This window comes from Tupaia chinensis, unplaced genomic scaffold (genome assembly GCF_000334495.1).
Source record: "Tupaia chinensis unplaced genomic scaffold, TupChi_1.0 Scaffold139457_1, whole genome shotgun sequence".
NCBI classification, from domain to species: domain Eukaryota; kingdom Metazoa; phylum Chordata; class Mammalia; order Scandentia; family Tupaiidae; genus Tupaia; species Tupaia belangeri.
The window spans coordinates 146,441-164,422 of NW_006199342.1; the positions used below are offsets into that span (position 1 = coordinate 146,441).

The 17,982-nt window shown below is 35.8% G+C and overlaps 1 protein-coding gene across 3 annotated transcripts in view; it reads left to right on the forward strand.

Annotated features, from left to right (window-relative positions):
* The window catches only part of PEX3 (peroxisomal biogenesis factor 3), a 55,111-nt gene that overhangs the window by 15,185 nt on the left and 21,944 nt on the right, over nucleotides 1-17,982 (forward strand). For all 3 annotated transcript variants that reach the window (XM_014593016.2, XM_006161909.3, XM_027765689.1), the window contains exons 3-8: nucleotides 2,243-2,324; nucleotides 13,288-13,331; nucleotides 14,421-14,545; nucleotides 15,733-15,799; nucleotides 15,907-15,961; nucleotides 16,503-16,671. In XM_014593016.2, the coding sequence (XP_014448502.1) occupies nucleotides 2,243-2,324; nucleotides 13,288-13,331; nucleotides 14,421-14,545; nucleotides 15,733-15,799; nucleotides 15,907-15,961; nucleotides 16,503-16,671 (542 nt within the window). The remainder of the gene's footprint in view (nucleotides 1-2,242; nucleotides 2,325-13,287; nucleotides 13,332-14,420; nucleotides 14,546-15,732; nucleotides 15,800-15,906; nucleotides 15,962-16,502; nucleotides 16,672-17,982) is intronic.

A 17,982-nucleotide genomic window follows, 5' to 3' on the forward strand; every position in this document is an offset into this window, starting at 1 on the left:
ATTTACACACAACATGATGCTTGGACACATAGCTGATGCCACAAGTGAAGTTTTCATTTAAGTGCTAGTGTGGGATAAATAAATTGTAATGCATTCAAATTTAGGTATACAGACACAAAATTACCCAAGCTTGCTTGGAAGCGAGATGTATGACTAAGGATGGGGAATTCAAGTTGAGCAATGTTGTTATGAATAAGCAGTTATGATATGACTTTTAGAAATACTGGCTTAATTTTAGACTACAATAATAAAGTCTGTGGTTTAGATCAAAGAGTAATAGCATATTCTCAAGCAGGCAGAACATACATCCATTTCTGTCTCATGGTAAGAGTTATGGGGACCAGGGGCAGCACAACAGGATAACTTAATGCCTTGCAAGGCTGACCCACACGAGAAGGTTCTAGGTTCATGTCTGGAGACCCTCCTGAGGAATGCTAGGTATACCATACCCATGTAAGGGCTGGCTGAGGCTGTGAGTGGATCCTAGTGTGAAGAACCTTTTAGGAGTGCTGTGTTTCTCTTTCTTGGTCATGGAAAGATGAATAAATAAGCTTTAAAATAATAGTAAGTGTTAACACTGAGCATTTCCACATGCAAAGAAGCACTGTTCTAAATGTCTTATACATCTCAGTTAATCCTTACAAGATCTCTGTAAAGTAAAGCCTGTATTTCCCTCAATTTACCAGTGAGGAAACTGAGGCTTGGAGAGGGTAAGTAACTTGCTCAGAGTCACATGCATTTAAGGCCAGTGAGGGATTATTTTAGAATTTCTGATTGGACTGGGAATATCTAGCATAGAGATTAGATGGCTAAAGTAAGACGTGAATGATGACGTATTCATCTAAATACAGAAACGTATTTGTTTGGTGTTAATACAGATGGCTAGAAGAGAACAGACTGTACGGTTGAATAGGCTGAAGTGGAATGTAATATAAGCTCTTATCTGTCAGGAGAATTATTTAGAGACTCCTCTCAAATCATGCTGTTTATACCACGATTTTTTTTTTTATTGTCAGAGGGTATGTACACTCATTAGAGAGAGAAAGAAAGCACCTTCCATGGGGCATGGTCACACCACAATCTCTTTTCTTCCATTTTTCAATTACATCCACATTTGGGACATACACTCACATGGCATTATGAAATGCCAATGCATAGGTTTCTAAATTTTTTGTACTAAAATAAACTTGTACTTTAATTTCATTTCTCATTAATTTTTGCAGTTCCTTTATACACCAAGTACACTGAGATAAGCCAGCTTCTACATTAGCTCTAGGCTGTTCATTTATGTGACTTAAATATACGTCTTAAGGAAATATGATAAAGCTACAGAGTACAGCATTGAGTTAAATGTTGAGTAGACTAAAACCTGAATTTGTATAGAAAGACTGGTAATTAGTATGTCTTGCCTTGTCAAGAAGTCATAATCACACTCTAAAGTTTTCCCTTTTAGGATGTGGTGTTTGTGATATTTTGATATGTTTTTAATTTGTTATTGTTACTTACTTAGCATGAAATTCTTTTTAAATTTAAATGTATGCATTGCTCCAGCGTTTTTTATAGTATGCATAAAGCCATAAATAGCTTAAAAATTATATATAATCTTTTTTCCATAGAGTACTATTTCTCATGCTACCTTCATATTATTCCTAGGAGTAACAGGCAAGCAATAGCCATTGGCAAAACCAGAATTGAAATATAGCAACTCTTAATTCCTAGTCTGATGCATTTTTGTTTAGGTTATAATAAATGTTTATTTTTTTTAGTATTTAATAACTTTTTCTAAAATTAGAAATAAAATATGTAATAAAAATTATTACTTAAAATAAAAATGTTTTCTGATTATTTTCATTATACTTAAAGTAAACATTTATTATAAAAATTTTGAAAAGTTAGAAGAGAGAGCAAAATAATTTTCCATAATCCATAGCCCTAAGACCACAGCTGTTAGCATCTGGGAATAATTCTCTCCATTTTTCCTTCCATGTATGCTTCTTTATATTGCTGTGATCATAGTGTATATATAATTTTGTTCATTCAACATAAGCTGATAAATAATTTCTTGATAGATAATAATTTTTATTACTGATAATAATAATGATTTCAATTCTCTATTCCAGAACCTTTTCTCCCAACTCTTGCTAGTTGCTAGCCCCGTCATATTGCCCAACACAATGTGTATTTCTTGGTGAGAGCAATCATATTACTTGTGATCTTTCTTTATTTTCTGTTTGTATTACAGTGCTGTCCATGCTTCCTACATTAAGAGAAGCCTTAATGCAGCAACTCAACTCTGAGAGCCTCACAGCTCTACTAAAAAACAGGTAAATGCAAATAAATCATTTTTTATTTACGCACTGCACTGGAAGCTTGCAGAATGAGTTGACAGGCTTTCCACAAGTTTTTATTTCCTTATTTTTCTTTCTAATGAAAAGTTTGTAATATATAGACTCAAAAAAATATAATAGCTGACTGGCCAGCATGGTGGCATAGCAGTAACACGATGTTCTGAGACACTGGGACACACAGGAAGGTCCCATGTTCATTTTGATAGGTCTCCCTGTGATCTTGGCTAGCTGAGGCTAACAGTGGATTGTGCTGGGTAGAAAGACTTTGTTGGAGGTGCCTGTTTGCTTTTGGTTCTGTTTTTTGTCTGTGCACAGCTCTTTCTCATGGAAGAAATAAATGGATAAACTTTTTTAAAACTTTTTAAAAAAAAAAAACCAACTGATTATATTACTGAATTGATATTTATTTCATCCATTTATTTATGCTCTATCTGTTGTACGAAGCATTTAGGGCAATGATATTTGCATGTATTGTTTTTCATATAAATAGATATAAAAATCCCTTTGACATTATTCAGAAGTTTAATTATTGAGTGCTTATGGAATATGCTTCTGAACAAATGCTATGAAGCTAACAAAGTTATGCTTCTCCCAGAGTTTACAATGTAATAGATAAAGCATGTGAACATACATTATAACTATGATGCATATGAACTGATAATTTAAATTACTAACAAAATGAAATACAAATATAACATGAGCCTAAGTACTAATGCTTGATATTATCATACCAAACACTTTACATATTGACCTTATGTATGGGGTGTGCTATTTGTTGGGGCCTCGCAATTTGGTATGATGCTATGTTAGTTTGAGAAGACTTCCAGAAGGAAATGTCTTCTTATTTTAAAGAACAAGATAGGGTAGGGGGGCATTCACTAAACAGTGTGGCCCCTCTGAAATAATCACTTTTCTTTTAATCATCCTCCAAAAAGCTAGGGAGAAGGGAGTGTTCTGCAAGATGTCTCTGTCCTAGACCCAGTGCTAGGCACATTATATACAAGCTCCCATTCATTTTCGTAATATTTCTGTGAGGCAGAATTATCTTCATTTTGCAATAGAAATTTAGTGCTCAGATAAGTTATATACATAGATGAAAATTCTTTTTGAAAACATCTCCCGTATTCAAAGAATACTTCCCAATTTGTTTGTTTACTTGGAATTTTTTTTAATTTTAATTGAAGTACAGTAAGTACAGACATGTGTCAACAGCAGGGTTATCATCTGGGAAATGTGTTGTTGGGTGATTTTGTCATAGCTTGAACATCACAGAAAGTAGTTACACAAACCTAGATGGTATAACCTACTACGCACCTACGCTGTATGGTATAGAGTATTGCTCCTAGGCTACAAACCTGTACAGCCTGTTACTGTACTGAATGCCATAAACAGTTGCAACACAGTGATATTTGTATATCTAAACATGTCTAAATCCAGAAAATATACAGCAAAAAGATTTTTTTAAAATGGTACACCTGTGTAGGAAACTAACCATGAATAGAGCTTACAGGACTGGAAGTTGCACAGGGTGAGTCCATGAGTGAGTAATGAGTGAATGTGAAGGCCTGAGACATTATCTTACACTGCTGTAGACCTTATAAACACTAGGTACACTAAATTTATAAGAAAATATTTTCTTATAATAAATTAGTTTAGCACTGATATTCCAAAGACTACAGTGTCACTAGCTGATAGGAATTTTTCAGCCGTATTATATTATTTTTTTAAGCTTATTTTTTAGGTACGTTTTTCATGAAAGGAAGACAGAGAGAAAGAGACAGAGGGACAGGCACCACCAACAGGGTCCTCACATTGTGATCCTGCTCTCAACCTCAGCCTCCCAGATCATGGGCACACACACCACATAGCCCGCACAGGGAGGCCTTAGGTTGCAAACCCAGGCTTTCCCATGTGGCCTCAGCATCCCAGAGCATTGCATTACTGCTGTGCCACTGCAGCTGGCTGTCGTTTTACCCAGAGGAGACCACTGTCACATATGTGACACGTGACTGTATAGAGCTAGAGGTAAGGGTTGTTTCCCTTAAATTTCATCATAGACTTTACCTCCTACCTATAGATATAAGGCTTAGCTTATAAATTAGTTTATGTAATTATATGGAGAAAAAATGTAAGTGATTGCTTTTAGTCAAGTAAATGCTCAATTACCACCTCCATGTGTGTAGGTGGGGAGTAGAGAACAAATAGATTTTAATTGCTCTAAGTGTTAGTCTTATTGGAAAGGTAAGGACAAATAAAATAAGTGAATAAGACTTTTATTAAAGTAACAGAGTAACATGTTATAAACCTGGTGGCGTAACTCTTGGTGAATCTCTGTTTCCTGTAAGGCCCTATCTTTCATGCGGTGTGAGGAATTTAAGATAATTGAGATAATGCCCCTTTCTCCTTAAGACCTTGTCACCCAAAATAAAAAAGTAGATTAAATAAATGATCATCATTAAAAATATATTATATGTAATGCTATGGTAAAAAAATACATAAATAAAAGCAAAATGTGGGCAGAAAATATGGGAGTATAGGGAAAAAAAGGAGGGAGGGGAATTAATTTTGATGAATTATCCTGGACAGCTTCAAAGAAAAGGTGTGATTCTCCTTTTCTTACTCAATACACAGGGAGGAGAATTTCTCAAGTTTTAGAGAACTTAAGATTGACCACAGTTCATCTCATTCATGATTTCCTCTCCTTAAATATTTCAGTGTTAATTTTCCTTGCCTTTCTTTTGATTTGAGATTACTAATTTCATGGAAGGGGTACTCATTTGAAAAATATTTGTGTAAAGGCCTTGAGCCCTTATAAAGCATAAGTAGTCTCCTATTCTGTGACTGATTTTCATCAGGTGTATATGAAAGTCTGATCTCATAAAAGCCTGTCGAGCAAGTTAGATTTCCCTTTAATTGTGGTAGTAACTAATTAAAAATGAACTAATCAATTAATGAGAGTCTTATTTTATCAGTTTCATGCTAGCAAATATGCAGCTATCACTATTCTTAGTACTTGATGTTCTCAAAAGATTCATAGTGGCAATGAAGTTTCATTGTTAAAAAGATAAAAATCCTAAAAACCCTTCATCACAAGAAAGGTAGAATACTTTGAAAGTAATTAAATTCTTAAACAGATGTTTTGGTGACATTAAAGAATCTGGTTGTATTTAATTTGGAGTTAAGTTTCCTTCACAAGTATCATTTTGAAGGAATCTTTGCATATAAAGTACTTTCCCCATTCTTCTATGTAAATTTAGACTCTTTTACATAGATTGTAGAATTTTTAAAAAAGATTATATTTATAGCTTAAAATCTACTTTTAACATCCTACAATGATGATTGTAAACACTAGAAATACCTTGGGTGGCTGCAACTCTGTCTCTTCCCATCAGAAGTCACCCCAAATGAAACATAGTGTCAGCAAACACAGTTTCAACTCAAATACTCTAATTTATCCTTCCAGAAAATGCTTCTGCCAAGTACTTCACATAGTGAAATTTTTGGACCCACTGTTTTCTCGTTTCATTTAGAATGTGTCTCTAAGAAGCACTTTGGAATTTTTCTGAAGTGGCATTCAATGATATGACTTACTTGCATTACAATACCTTACTCTTGAATTATAGTGGAGTCCCAGTTTAATCAGAATAAGTATGGCATTCCACCAGGAGCCTTGAACACTAGATTAGATGAAAGCGACAGTGGCACCTTGCAGGATTGCTTCACACATCTGAACCTATGCCATCTAGGAAAGGCATGACTTAAGCTCTAAAATCTTCTCATTGGCTAAGACAGGTGAGAAACTAGTAATATCCCACGATTATAACGGTAACTCAGTTTCTTATTGAAATGCAAATTTATGTCTAAATATAGTAGTAAAGACTATTAGCTTGTATTTTGTATATCTTTGTGGGTTTTTTTTCATTTCTCTAGTAATTAATTTTCATTGCATTTTATTAAAGTGTTGGTTTGTGACAGATTGGAAAGAAAAAAATACTGCTCTTCCCACATAGATGGTTTGAAAATGTGGAGTGTAGAGTAATGGTGATTGGCAGCCACATAGTGTACCCACCACACATTGGTGTACTATGTATGTTGTGGTTAAAAGGAAAAAAAAATCACTATTCTCTGTATACTAGTATGGAATGATCTCCATAGGATGTATTTCTATGTTTTAATAAAAGGTAGGCACAGGTGGTAGGATACTGCTCTACCATGCTGGAACCACATGAAAGATCCAGGGTCAACCTGATGCATGCGTGGCACGTTCCCACCCTGTGATCATGACTGACTCGAAGGCTTGTGGGGGGAATCGGAAAATGACAAAACCCTGTTAGGGCTGCCTGTTTCCCTCTGTCTAAAATAAATATTTTTAAAAATAGTCATTTTAAAAAAATAAAAACAGTTAAGAAAAAGGTGTGTAGTACATTTTTTTATTTATCTAAGGGAGCAGATAGGAATGGAATACATAGTTGCTTATGTAAAGCAAAACAATGAAAAGTTAAAGCAATTTTTTTAATAGCCACCTATGAAGAAGGGAGAAAATAAAGGAAGACAGAAACAGACTTCTTTCGATATACTGTATTCTATAAAGTTGACTTTGGAAAAACAGAAATTCAATTCTACCAGCAGACTTTGGAGATATTGCGGGTTCTAGTTCTAAACCACCACCATAAAGTGACTATCACAATAAAGGCAAGTCGCATGAATTTTTTGGTTTCCCAATGTATATAAAAGTTATATTGTACTATATAAGTGTGTATTAACATTATATCTGAAAAAAAAATACGTTAATTTAAAAATATTTTATTCCTGAGCCGTCTGGTGGTATGGTAGGTGGTAATTAAGGCAGCTAGATCCCACATGATCGACTTTGCAATTTGAGTTCCATACCCTGCAGCTTGAAAAACATGGTGGACACATGTGCATACATGTCTAAAATCCTGAGAGGAAAATGGAGATAGGATTGTGATATGGCCATCCCCCCAGGGAATGATTTCTCACTTTCCCTCTTTCTGTCTCCCCATTCTCTCTCTGATAAGCACAGGTTGCAAAACTATAACAAACAAAAAACCTTTGTTGCTAATAGTTACCTTAACCTTCTATGAGTCATAATCATTTTGTTAGTGGAGAGTCTTCTCTGGCTATTGATGAGGCCTGTCTGATCAGGGTATGGGGTAACTGTGGCAGTTTCTTAAAATTCAACAATGAAGTTTACCATGTTGATTGGATTTTCCTTTCAGGAAAGATTTTTCTGTACTATGCAGCACTTTGTGATAGCATTCCATCCACAGTAGAACTTCTGTCAAAAACTACTCTATCCTCAAATGCTGCCACTCTTTTATCAACTAAGTTTGTGTAGTATTACAGGTTCTTTCCTGTTCTCCCAGTAATGTTTACAGCACCTTCATGATTAGATTCCATCTCAAGAAACTATGTTCATGTTTGTAAAAAGCAAGTTCTTACCCATTAACGTTTCATCCTAAGTTTGCATCAATTCAGTCACATCTTCAGGCTCCACTCCTTTCTTTTTTCTTCAGAGAAGTTTTTGCTATAGAGCACACGTGTTCACCAGAGAGACAGAAGGCGCTAAATCACCCCCAGGGGTGATGGCGATACTACAGTCTCTTCTCCTCCATTTTCATCTTGGGATTTTGGGCACATACACATACATATGCCCACTGTGAGTTTCAAGCCTCTGGGTCCAGGACTCGAACTATGGTTGGCCATATGAGAGTCTAGTGATATAACTATTATGTCACCTGCTGGTACCACACTCCCCCTCCCCCACCATGCACCACTTCTAATTCTAGTTCTCATGCTGTTTCTATTACATCTGCAGTTACTTCTTCCACTGAAGTCTTAAACCTCTCATATATGAGGGTTGGAATCATCATCTTCCAAATTTCTGTTAGTGTTTATATTTCTACCTACTCCCACGAATCACAAATGTTTTCATGGGATCTAGAATGGTGATTCCTTCCCAGGAGGTTTTCAATCCATCAGAGGGATCATTATCTATAGTGTTATAGCCTTATGAAATGTATTTCTTAAATAATAAGGCTTGAAAGTTAAAATGATTCCTTGATTCATGGGTTACAGGATGGATATTGTGTTTGCAGGAGTGGGCTTAAAATATTTAGTAGATCATATTATCAGTAGTTATGCAATCATCCAGACTTTGTTGCACTTACAGAACACGGGCAAAATAGATTTAGCATAATTCTTTAGAGCCCTAAGATTTTTAGTGGTAAATAAGCTGGTGCATACTTTGCACACCCTAGAGAATAAGGTGGTTGCCGACAGTCATCAGCTACATTAGACTTTCACAAGAAAGTCTGTCCTTTGAAGCTTTGACATGAGGCATTGACTTCTCTGTATGAAAGTCCTGTGTGGCATCTTCTTCCAATAGATGTTCCATCTACCCTGAAAACATCTGTTTTTAGTGTAGTCCTGTTCATCACTTGTCTTAGCTGAATCTTCTAGGTGATTTGCTGCTTCTGTCTGAGCACTACCTCCTTCATCTTGCACTTTGGTGTTACAGAGAAGGCTTCTGTCCTTAAACTTCATGAACCAACCTCTGCCAGCTTCGAACTTCTCTTCTGAAGTTTCCTCACCTCTCTCAGCTTTCGTAGAACTGAAGCGAGGAAAGGCCTTGCTCTGGATTAGGGTTCACCTTAAGAGAGTGCTGTGGCTGGTTTGATATTCTATTCAGACCACTAAAATTTTCTCCATATCAACAGTAAGGCAGTTTTGCTTGTCATTTGTGTGCTCACTGGAGTAGTACTTTTAATTCCTTCAAGAACTTTTCCTTTGCATTCACTTTCTGCTCTCCTGGAAACAAGAGGCCTAGCTTTCAGCCTGTCTCAGCTTTTGACATGCCTTCCTCATTAAGCTCGATCATTTCTAGCTTTTCATTTTAAATGAGAGACATGCAACTTTTCCTCTTACTTGAGCACTTAGAGGCAATTATAGAGTTGTTAAAAGGCCTGATTACAATATTATTGTATCCTAGAGACTAAGGAGGCCTGTGGAAAGGGAGAGAGACAAATGGCTGGTCAGTGGAGCAGTCAGAACACACAATATTTATCAGTAAAATTCGCTATCATATGTGGGCACAGTTCATGGTGCTCCACAGCAATCATAGTTACAAAGTAATGTCAAAGATCACTTATCCCAGATCGCCTTGACAGACCTAATAATGAAAAAGTTCAAAGTACTCCAAGAATTACCAAAATGTGACACAAAGACGCAAAGTGAGCACATACTGTTGGAAAACTGCCACTGAAAGTCTTGCTCAACACAGGGTTGCAGCAAATCTTCAATTTGTTAAAAAAAAACAAAAACAAAAAAAAACTGCAAAGCACAGTAAAGTGAATTGCAATAAATGAGGTATGCATAGTTTTTGTTTTTTGTTTGTTTGTTTGTTTTATTTTTTAGGTTTCTGCCAATGGGCTCACTGGAGAGAAACACCTCCCTCCCCCCAGAGGGATGGCCACACCACAGTCACTTCTACTCCATTCTCCTCCTGGGATTTTGGGCGCACACACACACACACACACAGTGTGATTTTTAAGCCGCCAAATCCAGTACTTCAATGATGGTTGGCCTTGTGGGAATCCAGCACCGTAACCACCATGCCACCTGCTGGCCCCAGCATGTGTATTTTTATTAGGATATGTATTCTTGGCACACAGAGAATTGGAAAAACAAACAAAAATGCTAAACCTTTCAATATTGCTATTTTTCTGAAGCTATTGTGACTATAACCAACTATTGATATACTAAGACCATGTACACAGTGAAGGGTGAACAAAGTTGGTTTCACCAATTTTTAGTGAGAGCAAAAGAAATGCATGTACAAAATCAATTAAATTATTTCAAAGTAGAAGTTATCAGTATGAATTCATGATGTATTTTATCTCCTTGAATGTATGCACATTGAAATCAATAAATATACACACATATTTACTAGCATAGTCCACCAAAACACATAAGAAATATGACCTTCTTAGTAGCAGTGAACATTCCTGATCAAAGGTGTTAGTGTCTAGCTACCATTTCCCAGGACTGTTGGAGAAATGGGTGATTGTTAAATCTGCAGCCAAAATTGAACACAATGAATCTAAAATGGCTTTTCATGTCAGAAAGCATAGGTGCTATCAAAGACTAGTAAAGTAAAATTCAAAACAGCAGGATTCAGGGGTAATACCTGCAGTACATTGAAGCACAGCATTTCTGTGTGTACATTCACATGTGTATCATTTTACTTTAAAACAAAAAAACCACATTATTTACTTGGAGATCAGGCTTCATAGTAGACCAGGGCAGAGTACCAAACAGTAGACAGCGAGGACATTCACATTGAACAGATTACAGAATTCACTTCATTATTTATAAGCCAGTAAATTGGGAAAAATGCACATTTTTCTGCTTTTCCATATGATTTTTTTAGTTTATTTATTTATTATTATTTAAATTTGTTTACATTCATTCACTATATATCATTACAGCATACAAAATGAGATTTTCCATCCAGAATACACTGTATATTGTCTCAATCAAGCACATCAACATATGTGTTATCAACAAATAATTTTCCATTTCTCATTTCCTATTTATTTTTTTTTCCATCTTTGATTCCCTTCTCACCCTCTACCATCTCCTACCCTGCTCGCACCTTGTCTCTTCTATCAATGGTTGCTTTCTACGCCTTCCCCACACACACACACTTTATTGATTCACTAAAGATCTTAATTAATCTAAATATTTTTAATAGCAAGCACAACTGATATACACATATCCATGAATACAAGTCAGACTTTAAGCATAAACCTCAGTAAGTAGAATGAACATACTATAAAGTAGCACCTAACTGAGGCTATATAGCTTGCTGTGGTCATTAAATAGATATTTTAATGCATTTTTTTAATTTCAAGAAAAACAGTTTTGGGTTTTATTTTTCCTAAAACATTTTTTTTAACCTAATTAATTTACATTCATTCCCTAAGCATCTTCACAGTATACAAAATGTGATTTCCCATCCAGAATATACTGCATAGTGGCTTAATCATGCATGTTATCATAAAAAATTTTCCAATTCTAGTTACATATGTATTTAACCCCTATTTCTGACCCTCTGTCCTTTTCCACCCTCTTCTCACACTATCTCTGATGTCTACGGTTGTCTTCCATTCCTTTTCCCCCACAATGTATTGATCACACAATTTCTTAAATAATCTAACAACTTTCAATAACAAATTCAGCTGGTAATTTCAAGAAAAGCAGTTTTAACTTAAATCAAAGAAATCCTAAGGAAATTTGTTTAAAACTTAAAGCCAGTAAACATGGTAGGATTCTGTTCAAATGATAGGTACATGAACCTATCAACATCTCAAGGCAGGACACAAATCCTTAAAACTGGACAACAAAGCCTAGAAGAACATCAGCTATGTTTCAGACAAAAGTCATAAAATTCTGTTTCACCAATTCAGTCTCATGAACTTTATCTTCTGTTGTGGTTCAGTTTTCTCGATTAAATTCTGGGATACAATATTCAACTCCAGACTTGTCACATTAAGTTGGCCATTTTCTTAGTTTTTGAACTATTTTTTCTGTGTGCCTGTATTTAATTTTCCTGATATAGCACTCCTTTGAGAACTTCTTGGAGATTTGGTCTGGTATTGGTAAATTCTTTCAAGTTTTGTTTATCTAAGAATGTTCTTGTCTTTTCTTCCTACATGAAGGATAGTCTTGCCGGATACAGTATTCTTGATTGAAATTGCTTTTCCCTTAACACTTTGAAAATATTTTCCCATTCTTTCCTCGAATTGTTTCCAATGAGAGATCTGCTGTTATCCTGATGGGATATCCTTTGTAGGTAACTTGATGTTTTTCTCTTACCAGTCTTAGTATCTTGTCTTTGTCTGTGCTTTTGGTCAATCTGGCTATAATGTGTCTTGGAGATCTTCTTGAGTTGATTCTATTTGGGGTCCTTTATATTTCTTGGGACCGGATCTTTGAGTGCCTCTCTAGGTTTGGAAAGTTTTCTTACAGGATTTCATAGAATAGTTATCAATGCCCTTATGAGTCTCTTCATCTTCTGGGATACCAATTATCCAGATGTTTGGACATTTGATGGTATCTAGTATTTCTCATATATTATTTTCATTTTGGGGGCCATTTTCTCAGTCTTTGTGGTGGATTTTTCTAGGACAGCAATTTTCTCTTCTATGCCTATTCTAAATTATTTACCAGGCATTTCCATAATTTCCATTGAACTGCCTGTGGATGAAGAGGAATTATTCTTTTCCTGTGGAGGAGAGGTATTTTCTTGCTTTCCCATATTTCTTGTGGCCCTGTGGTGATTTCTAGTCATCTGATGGATGGTGTTTCTAATTCTTGAAGTTCAATCTGAACAGTCAGGAGCATGCAGAAAGAGGTGATCTGGAATTTCTCTGTCATTCCGTTGTGATCCCTTTGTGCAGCAGATTCAGTAGGTATTGAGGAATATGTTAACCCAAATAGTATTTGGATGTTTGGCTATAGTTCCCTTAGACCCGTCACTCAAGTTTGTGGGCTGGAAGCTGAATTATCGGTAGGAAATCTTCATCTCTATTTTTCCCTGAAATCACTAGTTCTCAGGAGCCATAAGGAATCTCTCCATATGATTTTTAATACATGTTTGGATAATGCTCGGAAGGAGGAAAAAGAGCGGAAGGGAACATTCTAATGAAAATGGTTATCATTGTCTACTGGAAATATAATTTTTTTGAACTAAGAGGACTTTGTTTTCTTCTTACTATGCATTTTGTAGACTTTGTTTTCTGCAGTTATCCTGTATCATTTTAACTTTTAATTATATGTGGACTATAAAGTCGAATGTTTTCTATTAAATTATGTACATTATTGTTTTTATATCTTCTGATTTTTTTTTCTTTAGGCCTTCAAACAAGCTAGAAATATGGGAGGATCTGAAGATAATAAGTAAGCCTGCATAGTCGGAGTGGCAGCACACCTTCAAATATTTATAAAGGGAACTATTTGTATTCTGTCGCTGACTCTCCACCTGCCTAATAGAATTATTATGATGAAATAAAATAATACTCATAAAGAAAATAGATCAATGTCTGGTCCCAGGAAGTACTTGGTAATTGTAGTGGTAGTGCTATTGCTGTTATTGGTATGATAATGATAGGAAAATTATATCCTGGATTACATAAGTCTATATTAGGTACCAATTTCTCTAATATTATACTTTAAAGGACATTTTTGCTCCAACCCAAATAGTACATTTGCTTTGATATTGTATGCCAGTTTTCACTGGTGATAAGAATTTCACACCAAGGGTTGTACTGTGGCCTATATATCTACTTATGTCTCAGACCTTTATACTGACAATTATGCCTGTTCTCCTGCCTTTCTCATAATCTTTAAGACTCAGTATTTCTACATTCCTTTTCTTCTTTTCTTTACTACGATGCACTCTTTGACACATTGCCACCTGCCCTCCACTCCAAAGCAAATCTCACAAGCCCTGGTAATAAGGTCTGTGTTGCTAAATCCACTGGGTAGTTTCCTGCGACCAGACCTTTTGGTAGTAGTGAACGTCCTTGCTGTCTCCTGTTTGGCGCTCTCTGCCCACTCCACTGTGAAGCCTACTCTCCAGGTCTTTCTTTCTGTACCTTCCTTAGGCCTTACACAGCCTCATCCTCCTGTCCATGCCAGTGAGGGCTGGAGTTCTGTGGTCATCCCTCTCCTTTCACGCTAAAGTGATTTCCTGGACAAATCTGAGTCAGTGCTTCCCTGTCCCTGCTTGTTTGCCTTTCTGAACTGATTTTTAGACTTCTTTTGTTAGTTTTGTTTCAGTCAAGAGATCATATACAATTTACATTGAACAAGTCATCAGAAGACTAGTTATGAAACATTTTGAATTGATATGTATTTTTACACATGAAACAGCTACAATATATTTTTAAAAGTCATCTTATGAAAAAAAATCATAGGGATGGTTAAGTGAATTTGTACACGCATGTTTTAAGAACAATACCAAACAGTCTTCTTTTCTCTGTGAAGGTTTCACAAGAAGTATTGTGGCTGTATACAGTACTTGTATGCTGGTTGTTCTTTTGCGAGTCCAGTTAAACATAATTGGTGGATATATTTACCTGGATAATGCAGCAGTTGGCAAAAATGGCACTGTAAGTTTAATAGATTTAAATATATGTTGCCCTTTCTTTCAAGAGATTCAGAGTTTAACCGAATATTATTTATCCTGATGACAGTTTCTATGAAATAAGGTTTCATGTGACTGTGACCTTTACACATTTTGAGTATATTTCATGTTTGAAACTGGACTTTTTGGAATATTGAAGGATATTACAGGCCAGCAGTTGGCCTAGTGGTTAAGGCACAATGGCTGACCATCTTCAAGTCCCAGACCTGGCAACATGAAACTCATACTGGGCACATGTGTGCCCAAAATCGCAGGAGAGCTGGGGAGAAGGAATTTCAGCATGGCCATCTTCCCTGGGGGGTAATTTCTCACTTTTTCTTCTCACTGTTTCTCTGTCTCTTTCCAGCAAACACACATGCCCTATGGCAAAACCTTAAAAAAACAATAAAAAAAGAATATTGATTTTCCTGTCATTCTGGATCCCAAAAATCTCAACTCAAGTTATACTAAAAACCATTCTTACTTAAAAAATAGTGTAGCATTGAATGTTGAGATAGTGAATGTGTTTATATCTTTGATTTGGTTATTACATGGTGTATTCATGCTTTAAAAAGTCATAGCGTCCCTCACAAAGATATAAAACAATTAATATGTAATTCAGAAATCATAATTTAAAAAATACTTGAAATATACTTTGGAATCCTAAATTGATATTTTTTAGCACAATCTAAATCTTTCACTTTATTAAAAACACACAAGAGCTGTGTAATTAGTTAAGTAAAATTAATTAAAATTAATTAGTAAATACAATTTTTATATATATTTTTTATATATTATACCAAATTTGGGCATGGTGGTGCCCATCCTATGGCAAAAACCTATAAATACCAAATTTAAACTTAAAAAAAAGCCTGGATGGGGCCAGTAGGAGGTGTGAGCATTGGGAATACCACATGGTCAACTATGGTTTAAGTCTGAGACCTGATGGCTTGAAACTCATACCTGGCATGTATGTATGTGCCCAGAATCCTGAGAGGAGAAGGGATTGTGGCATGGCCATCCCCCTGGGAAGCAATTTCTTAGTTTTCCTCTCTCTGTCACTGTCTTATCTCTCTCTCTGGTGAGCATACATGCCATATGGCAAAACCTTTAAAAAAAAAAAAAAAAAAAAAAAAAGCCTGGGTAACCTGATTATATTTCTGTTTCTCACAGACAATTCTTGCTCCCCCAGATGTCCAACAACAGTATTTATCAAGTATTCAACACCTCCTTGGAGATGGTAAGATTCTCGTTTGTGAACTGTATACTCATTTATTTATTTGTCTAATTGAGGGATTTTTTTTTTTTTAAAGCGTAAGGCTTTTAAGTTTGTCTGTTTTATAATAGGCCTGACGGAATTGATCACTGTCATTAAACAAGCTGTGCAAAAGATTTTAGGAAGGTAAGGCCTTTTTCTGAAATTTTTCTTACTTGCTGCTTCTAATGAATAAATGAAAATTCTGAACTATCTTAGTAAAGCTGATGACTTAGTAAATGGTAGTTTGTGAAATTCTTTGTAATCTAATACAGGCACTGCTCTGGAGTATTGCATTGGGAAATCTTTTTTCTTCATCAGTATCAACCTTTTAATACGTAAGGGAAATATGTCATTGTTGGTTGATTGACCTTTAAACACAGTAGAAATATTTGGGTCACAAGATAAAGCCCCTACTTTAAAATCTGTCTCTGTGGATTTACCTTCCACTTACACTAGTATTATCTATAGTTACAGTAACACTTTTCTTGTGAAATCTTGAACAAGATTTTTCTTGGCTCTGTAATATGATCTTTATCTGGTCTATTTCTTAATCCTACTCCAGTCAGCAATTGCAGATTTGACCAGATGAAACAGAATTTCAGAGAACAGTCTGTTAAGAAAAGAGTGTGTATAGGATGTGTTGTATAATTTCAATTTATCCCAATTCCCTTTTCTCTTTTTCTAGTGTTTCTCTTAAACATTCTTTGTCCCTTTTGGACTTGGAGCAAAAACTAAAAGAAATCAGAAATCTCGTCGAGCAGCATAAATCTTCTTCTTGGATTAATAAAGATGGATCCAAATCTTTCTTATGCCATTATATGATGCCAGATGAAGAAACTCCATTAGCAGTTCAGGTGCTTAATTCATAACCGTGTAACCAAAACAGTTATTTATTCTATATGCTTTTTAAACTTTTACTCTTGAAATTTTTATTTCTGAGTCTTGAAAGGTAACTGATTGGGAGACATTTGTCAATAATTTAAATAAAACCTTGTTAATTTAGAAAATAAACAAATATGATTGAATACTAGCTAGATACATGTATAATTTTAGATATTTAGCATATTTTTATTGAGTATTAGTTATGTGAAGTGAACACTATAATACATTGGGACCAGCAGTTAGCATAATGGCTATGTCGCTGAACTCCCATGTAGTTGACCGCGGTTCAAGTCTCGGACCTGGTGGCTTAAACTCATGCCGGGCGCATATGCCTACGTGCCCAAGATCCCAAGAGGAGAATGGAGGAGAAGGGATTGCAGCATGGCCATCCCCCCTGGGGGGTGATTTCTCACTTTCTATCTCTCTGTCTCTCTCTGTCTTTCTGGTGAGCGCATGCACCCTATAGCAAAAAAATCTCCAAGAAAAAAAAAAAAAAAAAACCACTGTAATATATACTAGGGATATGAAGTGAGAAAGACATGCTCATTACACTTGAGAAACTCAGGAGACCAATTCAATTAGTGTGACTAGAGCATATTTATCAGATCAAGAATCAGAACAGAGATCTGAAAGCCAGAGCAAGATTTTGAAGAGTTTTATCTTCCAAGATAGGGAGTTTAACTTCAATTTGTAGACAGAGGTTGACTTTAACCAGGCTAGACCCACAGTCACATTTGTTTTCTAAGATAAACAATGGCAGTATAAAGATGGACTGAAGAAGGGCTGGTCATCCAGTTGAGAAACAAAGAAAGCCCAATCCGACAATTATCAACTGTGGTGTTGCTGTGTACTGGTGTGCTACAAGCACATGTTGTGTACATTATTCTTTGATTAAGGATAATAATAATGCCAAAATTGCAGGTTATGTAGCTCACTTTTAAATAGTAGTTTTTCATTTATCTGCTAAACTACACCCATTCTTTGCAATTAAGATAAGAATAGCGTTCACCTGACAGCTGGAGATGCCTTCGAAGAGAGAGACCCCTATGTTCGACCTCAGTATGGAGGCCCATTAGAAGAGAATGCCATGTTTTCATTGAATGCAGGTTTTCTCCACCCCTGGAGACCCCATATGTGAACCTGTTTGGGTGCTGAGGGATCCTATGTTTGTGAGTAGGAAAAATTATCTTGGATCCAATTTAAGCAAACCATGTGGCTTGAAGAATAGAGGCTAAACTGCACAGGCAGAACAGATGGGACAGAACTAATGAAAGCTATAGGGA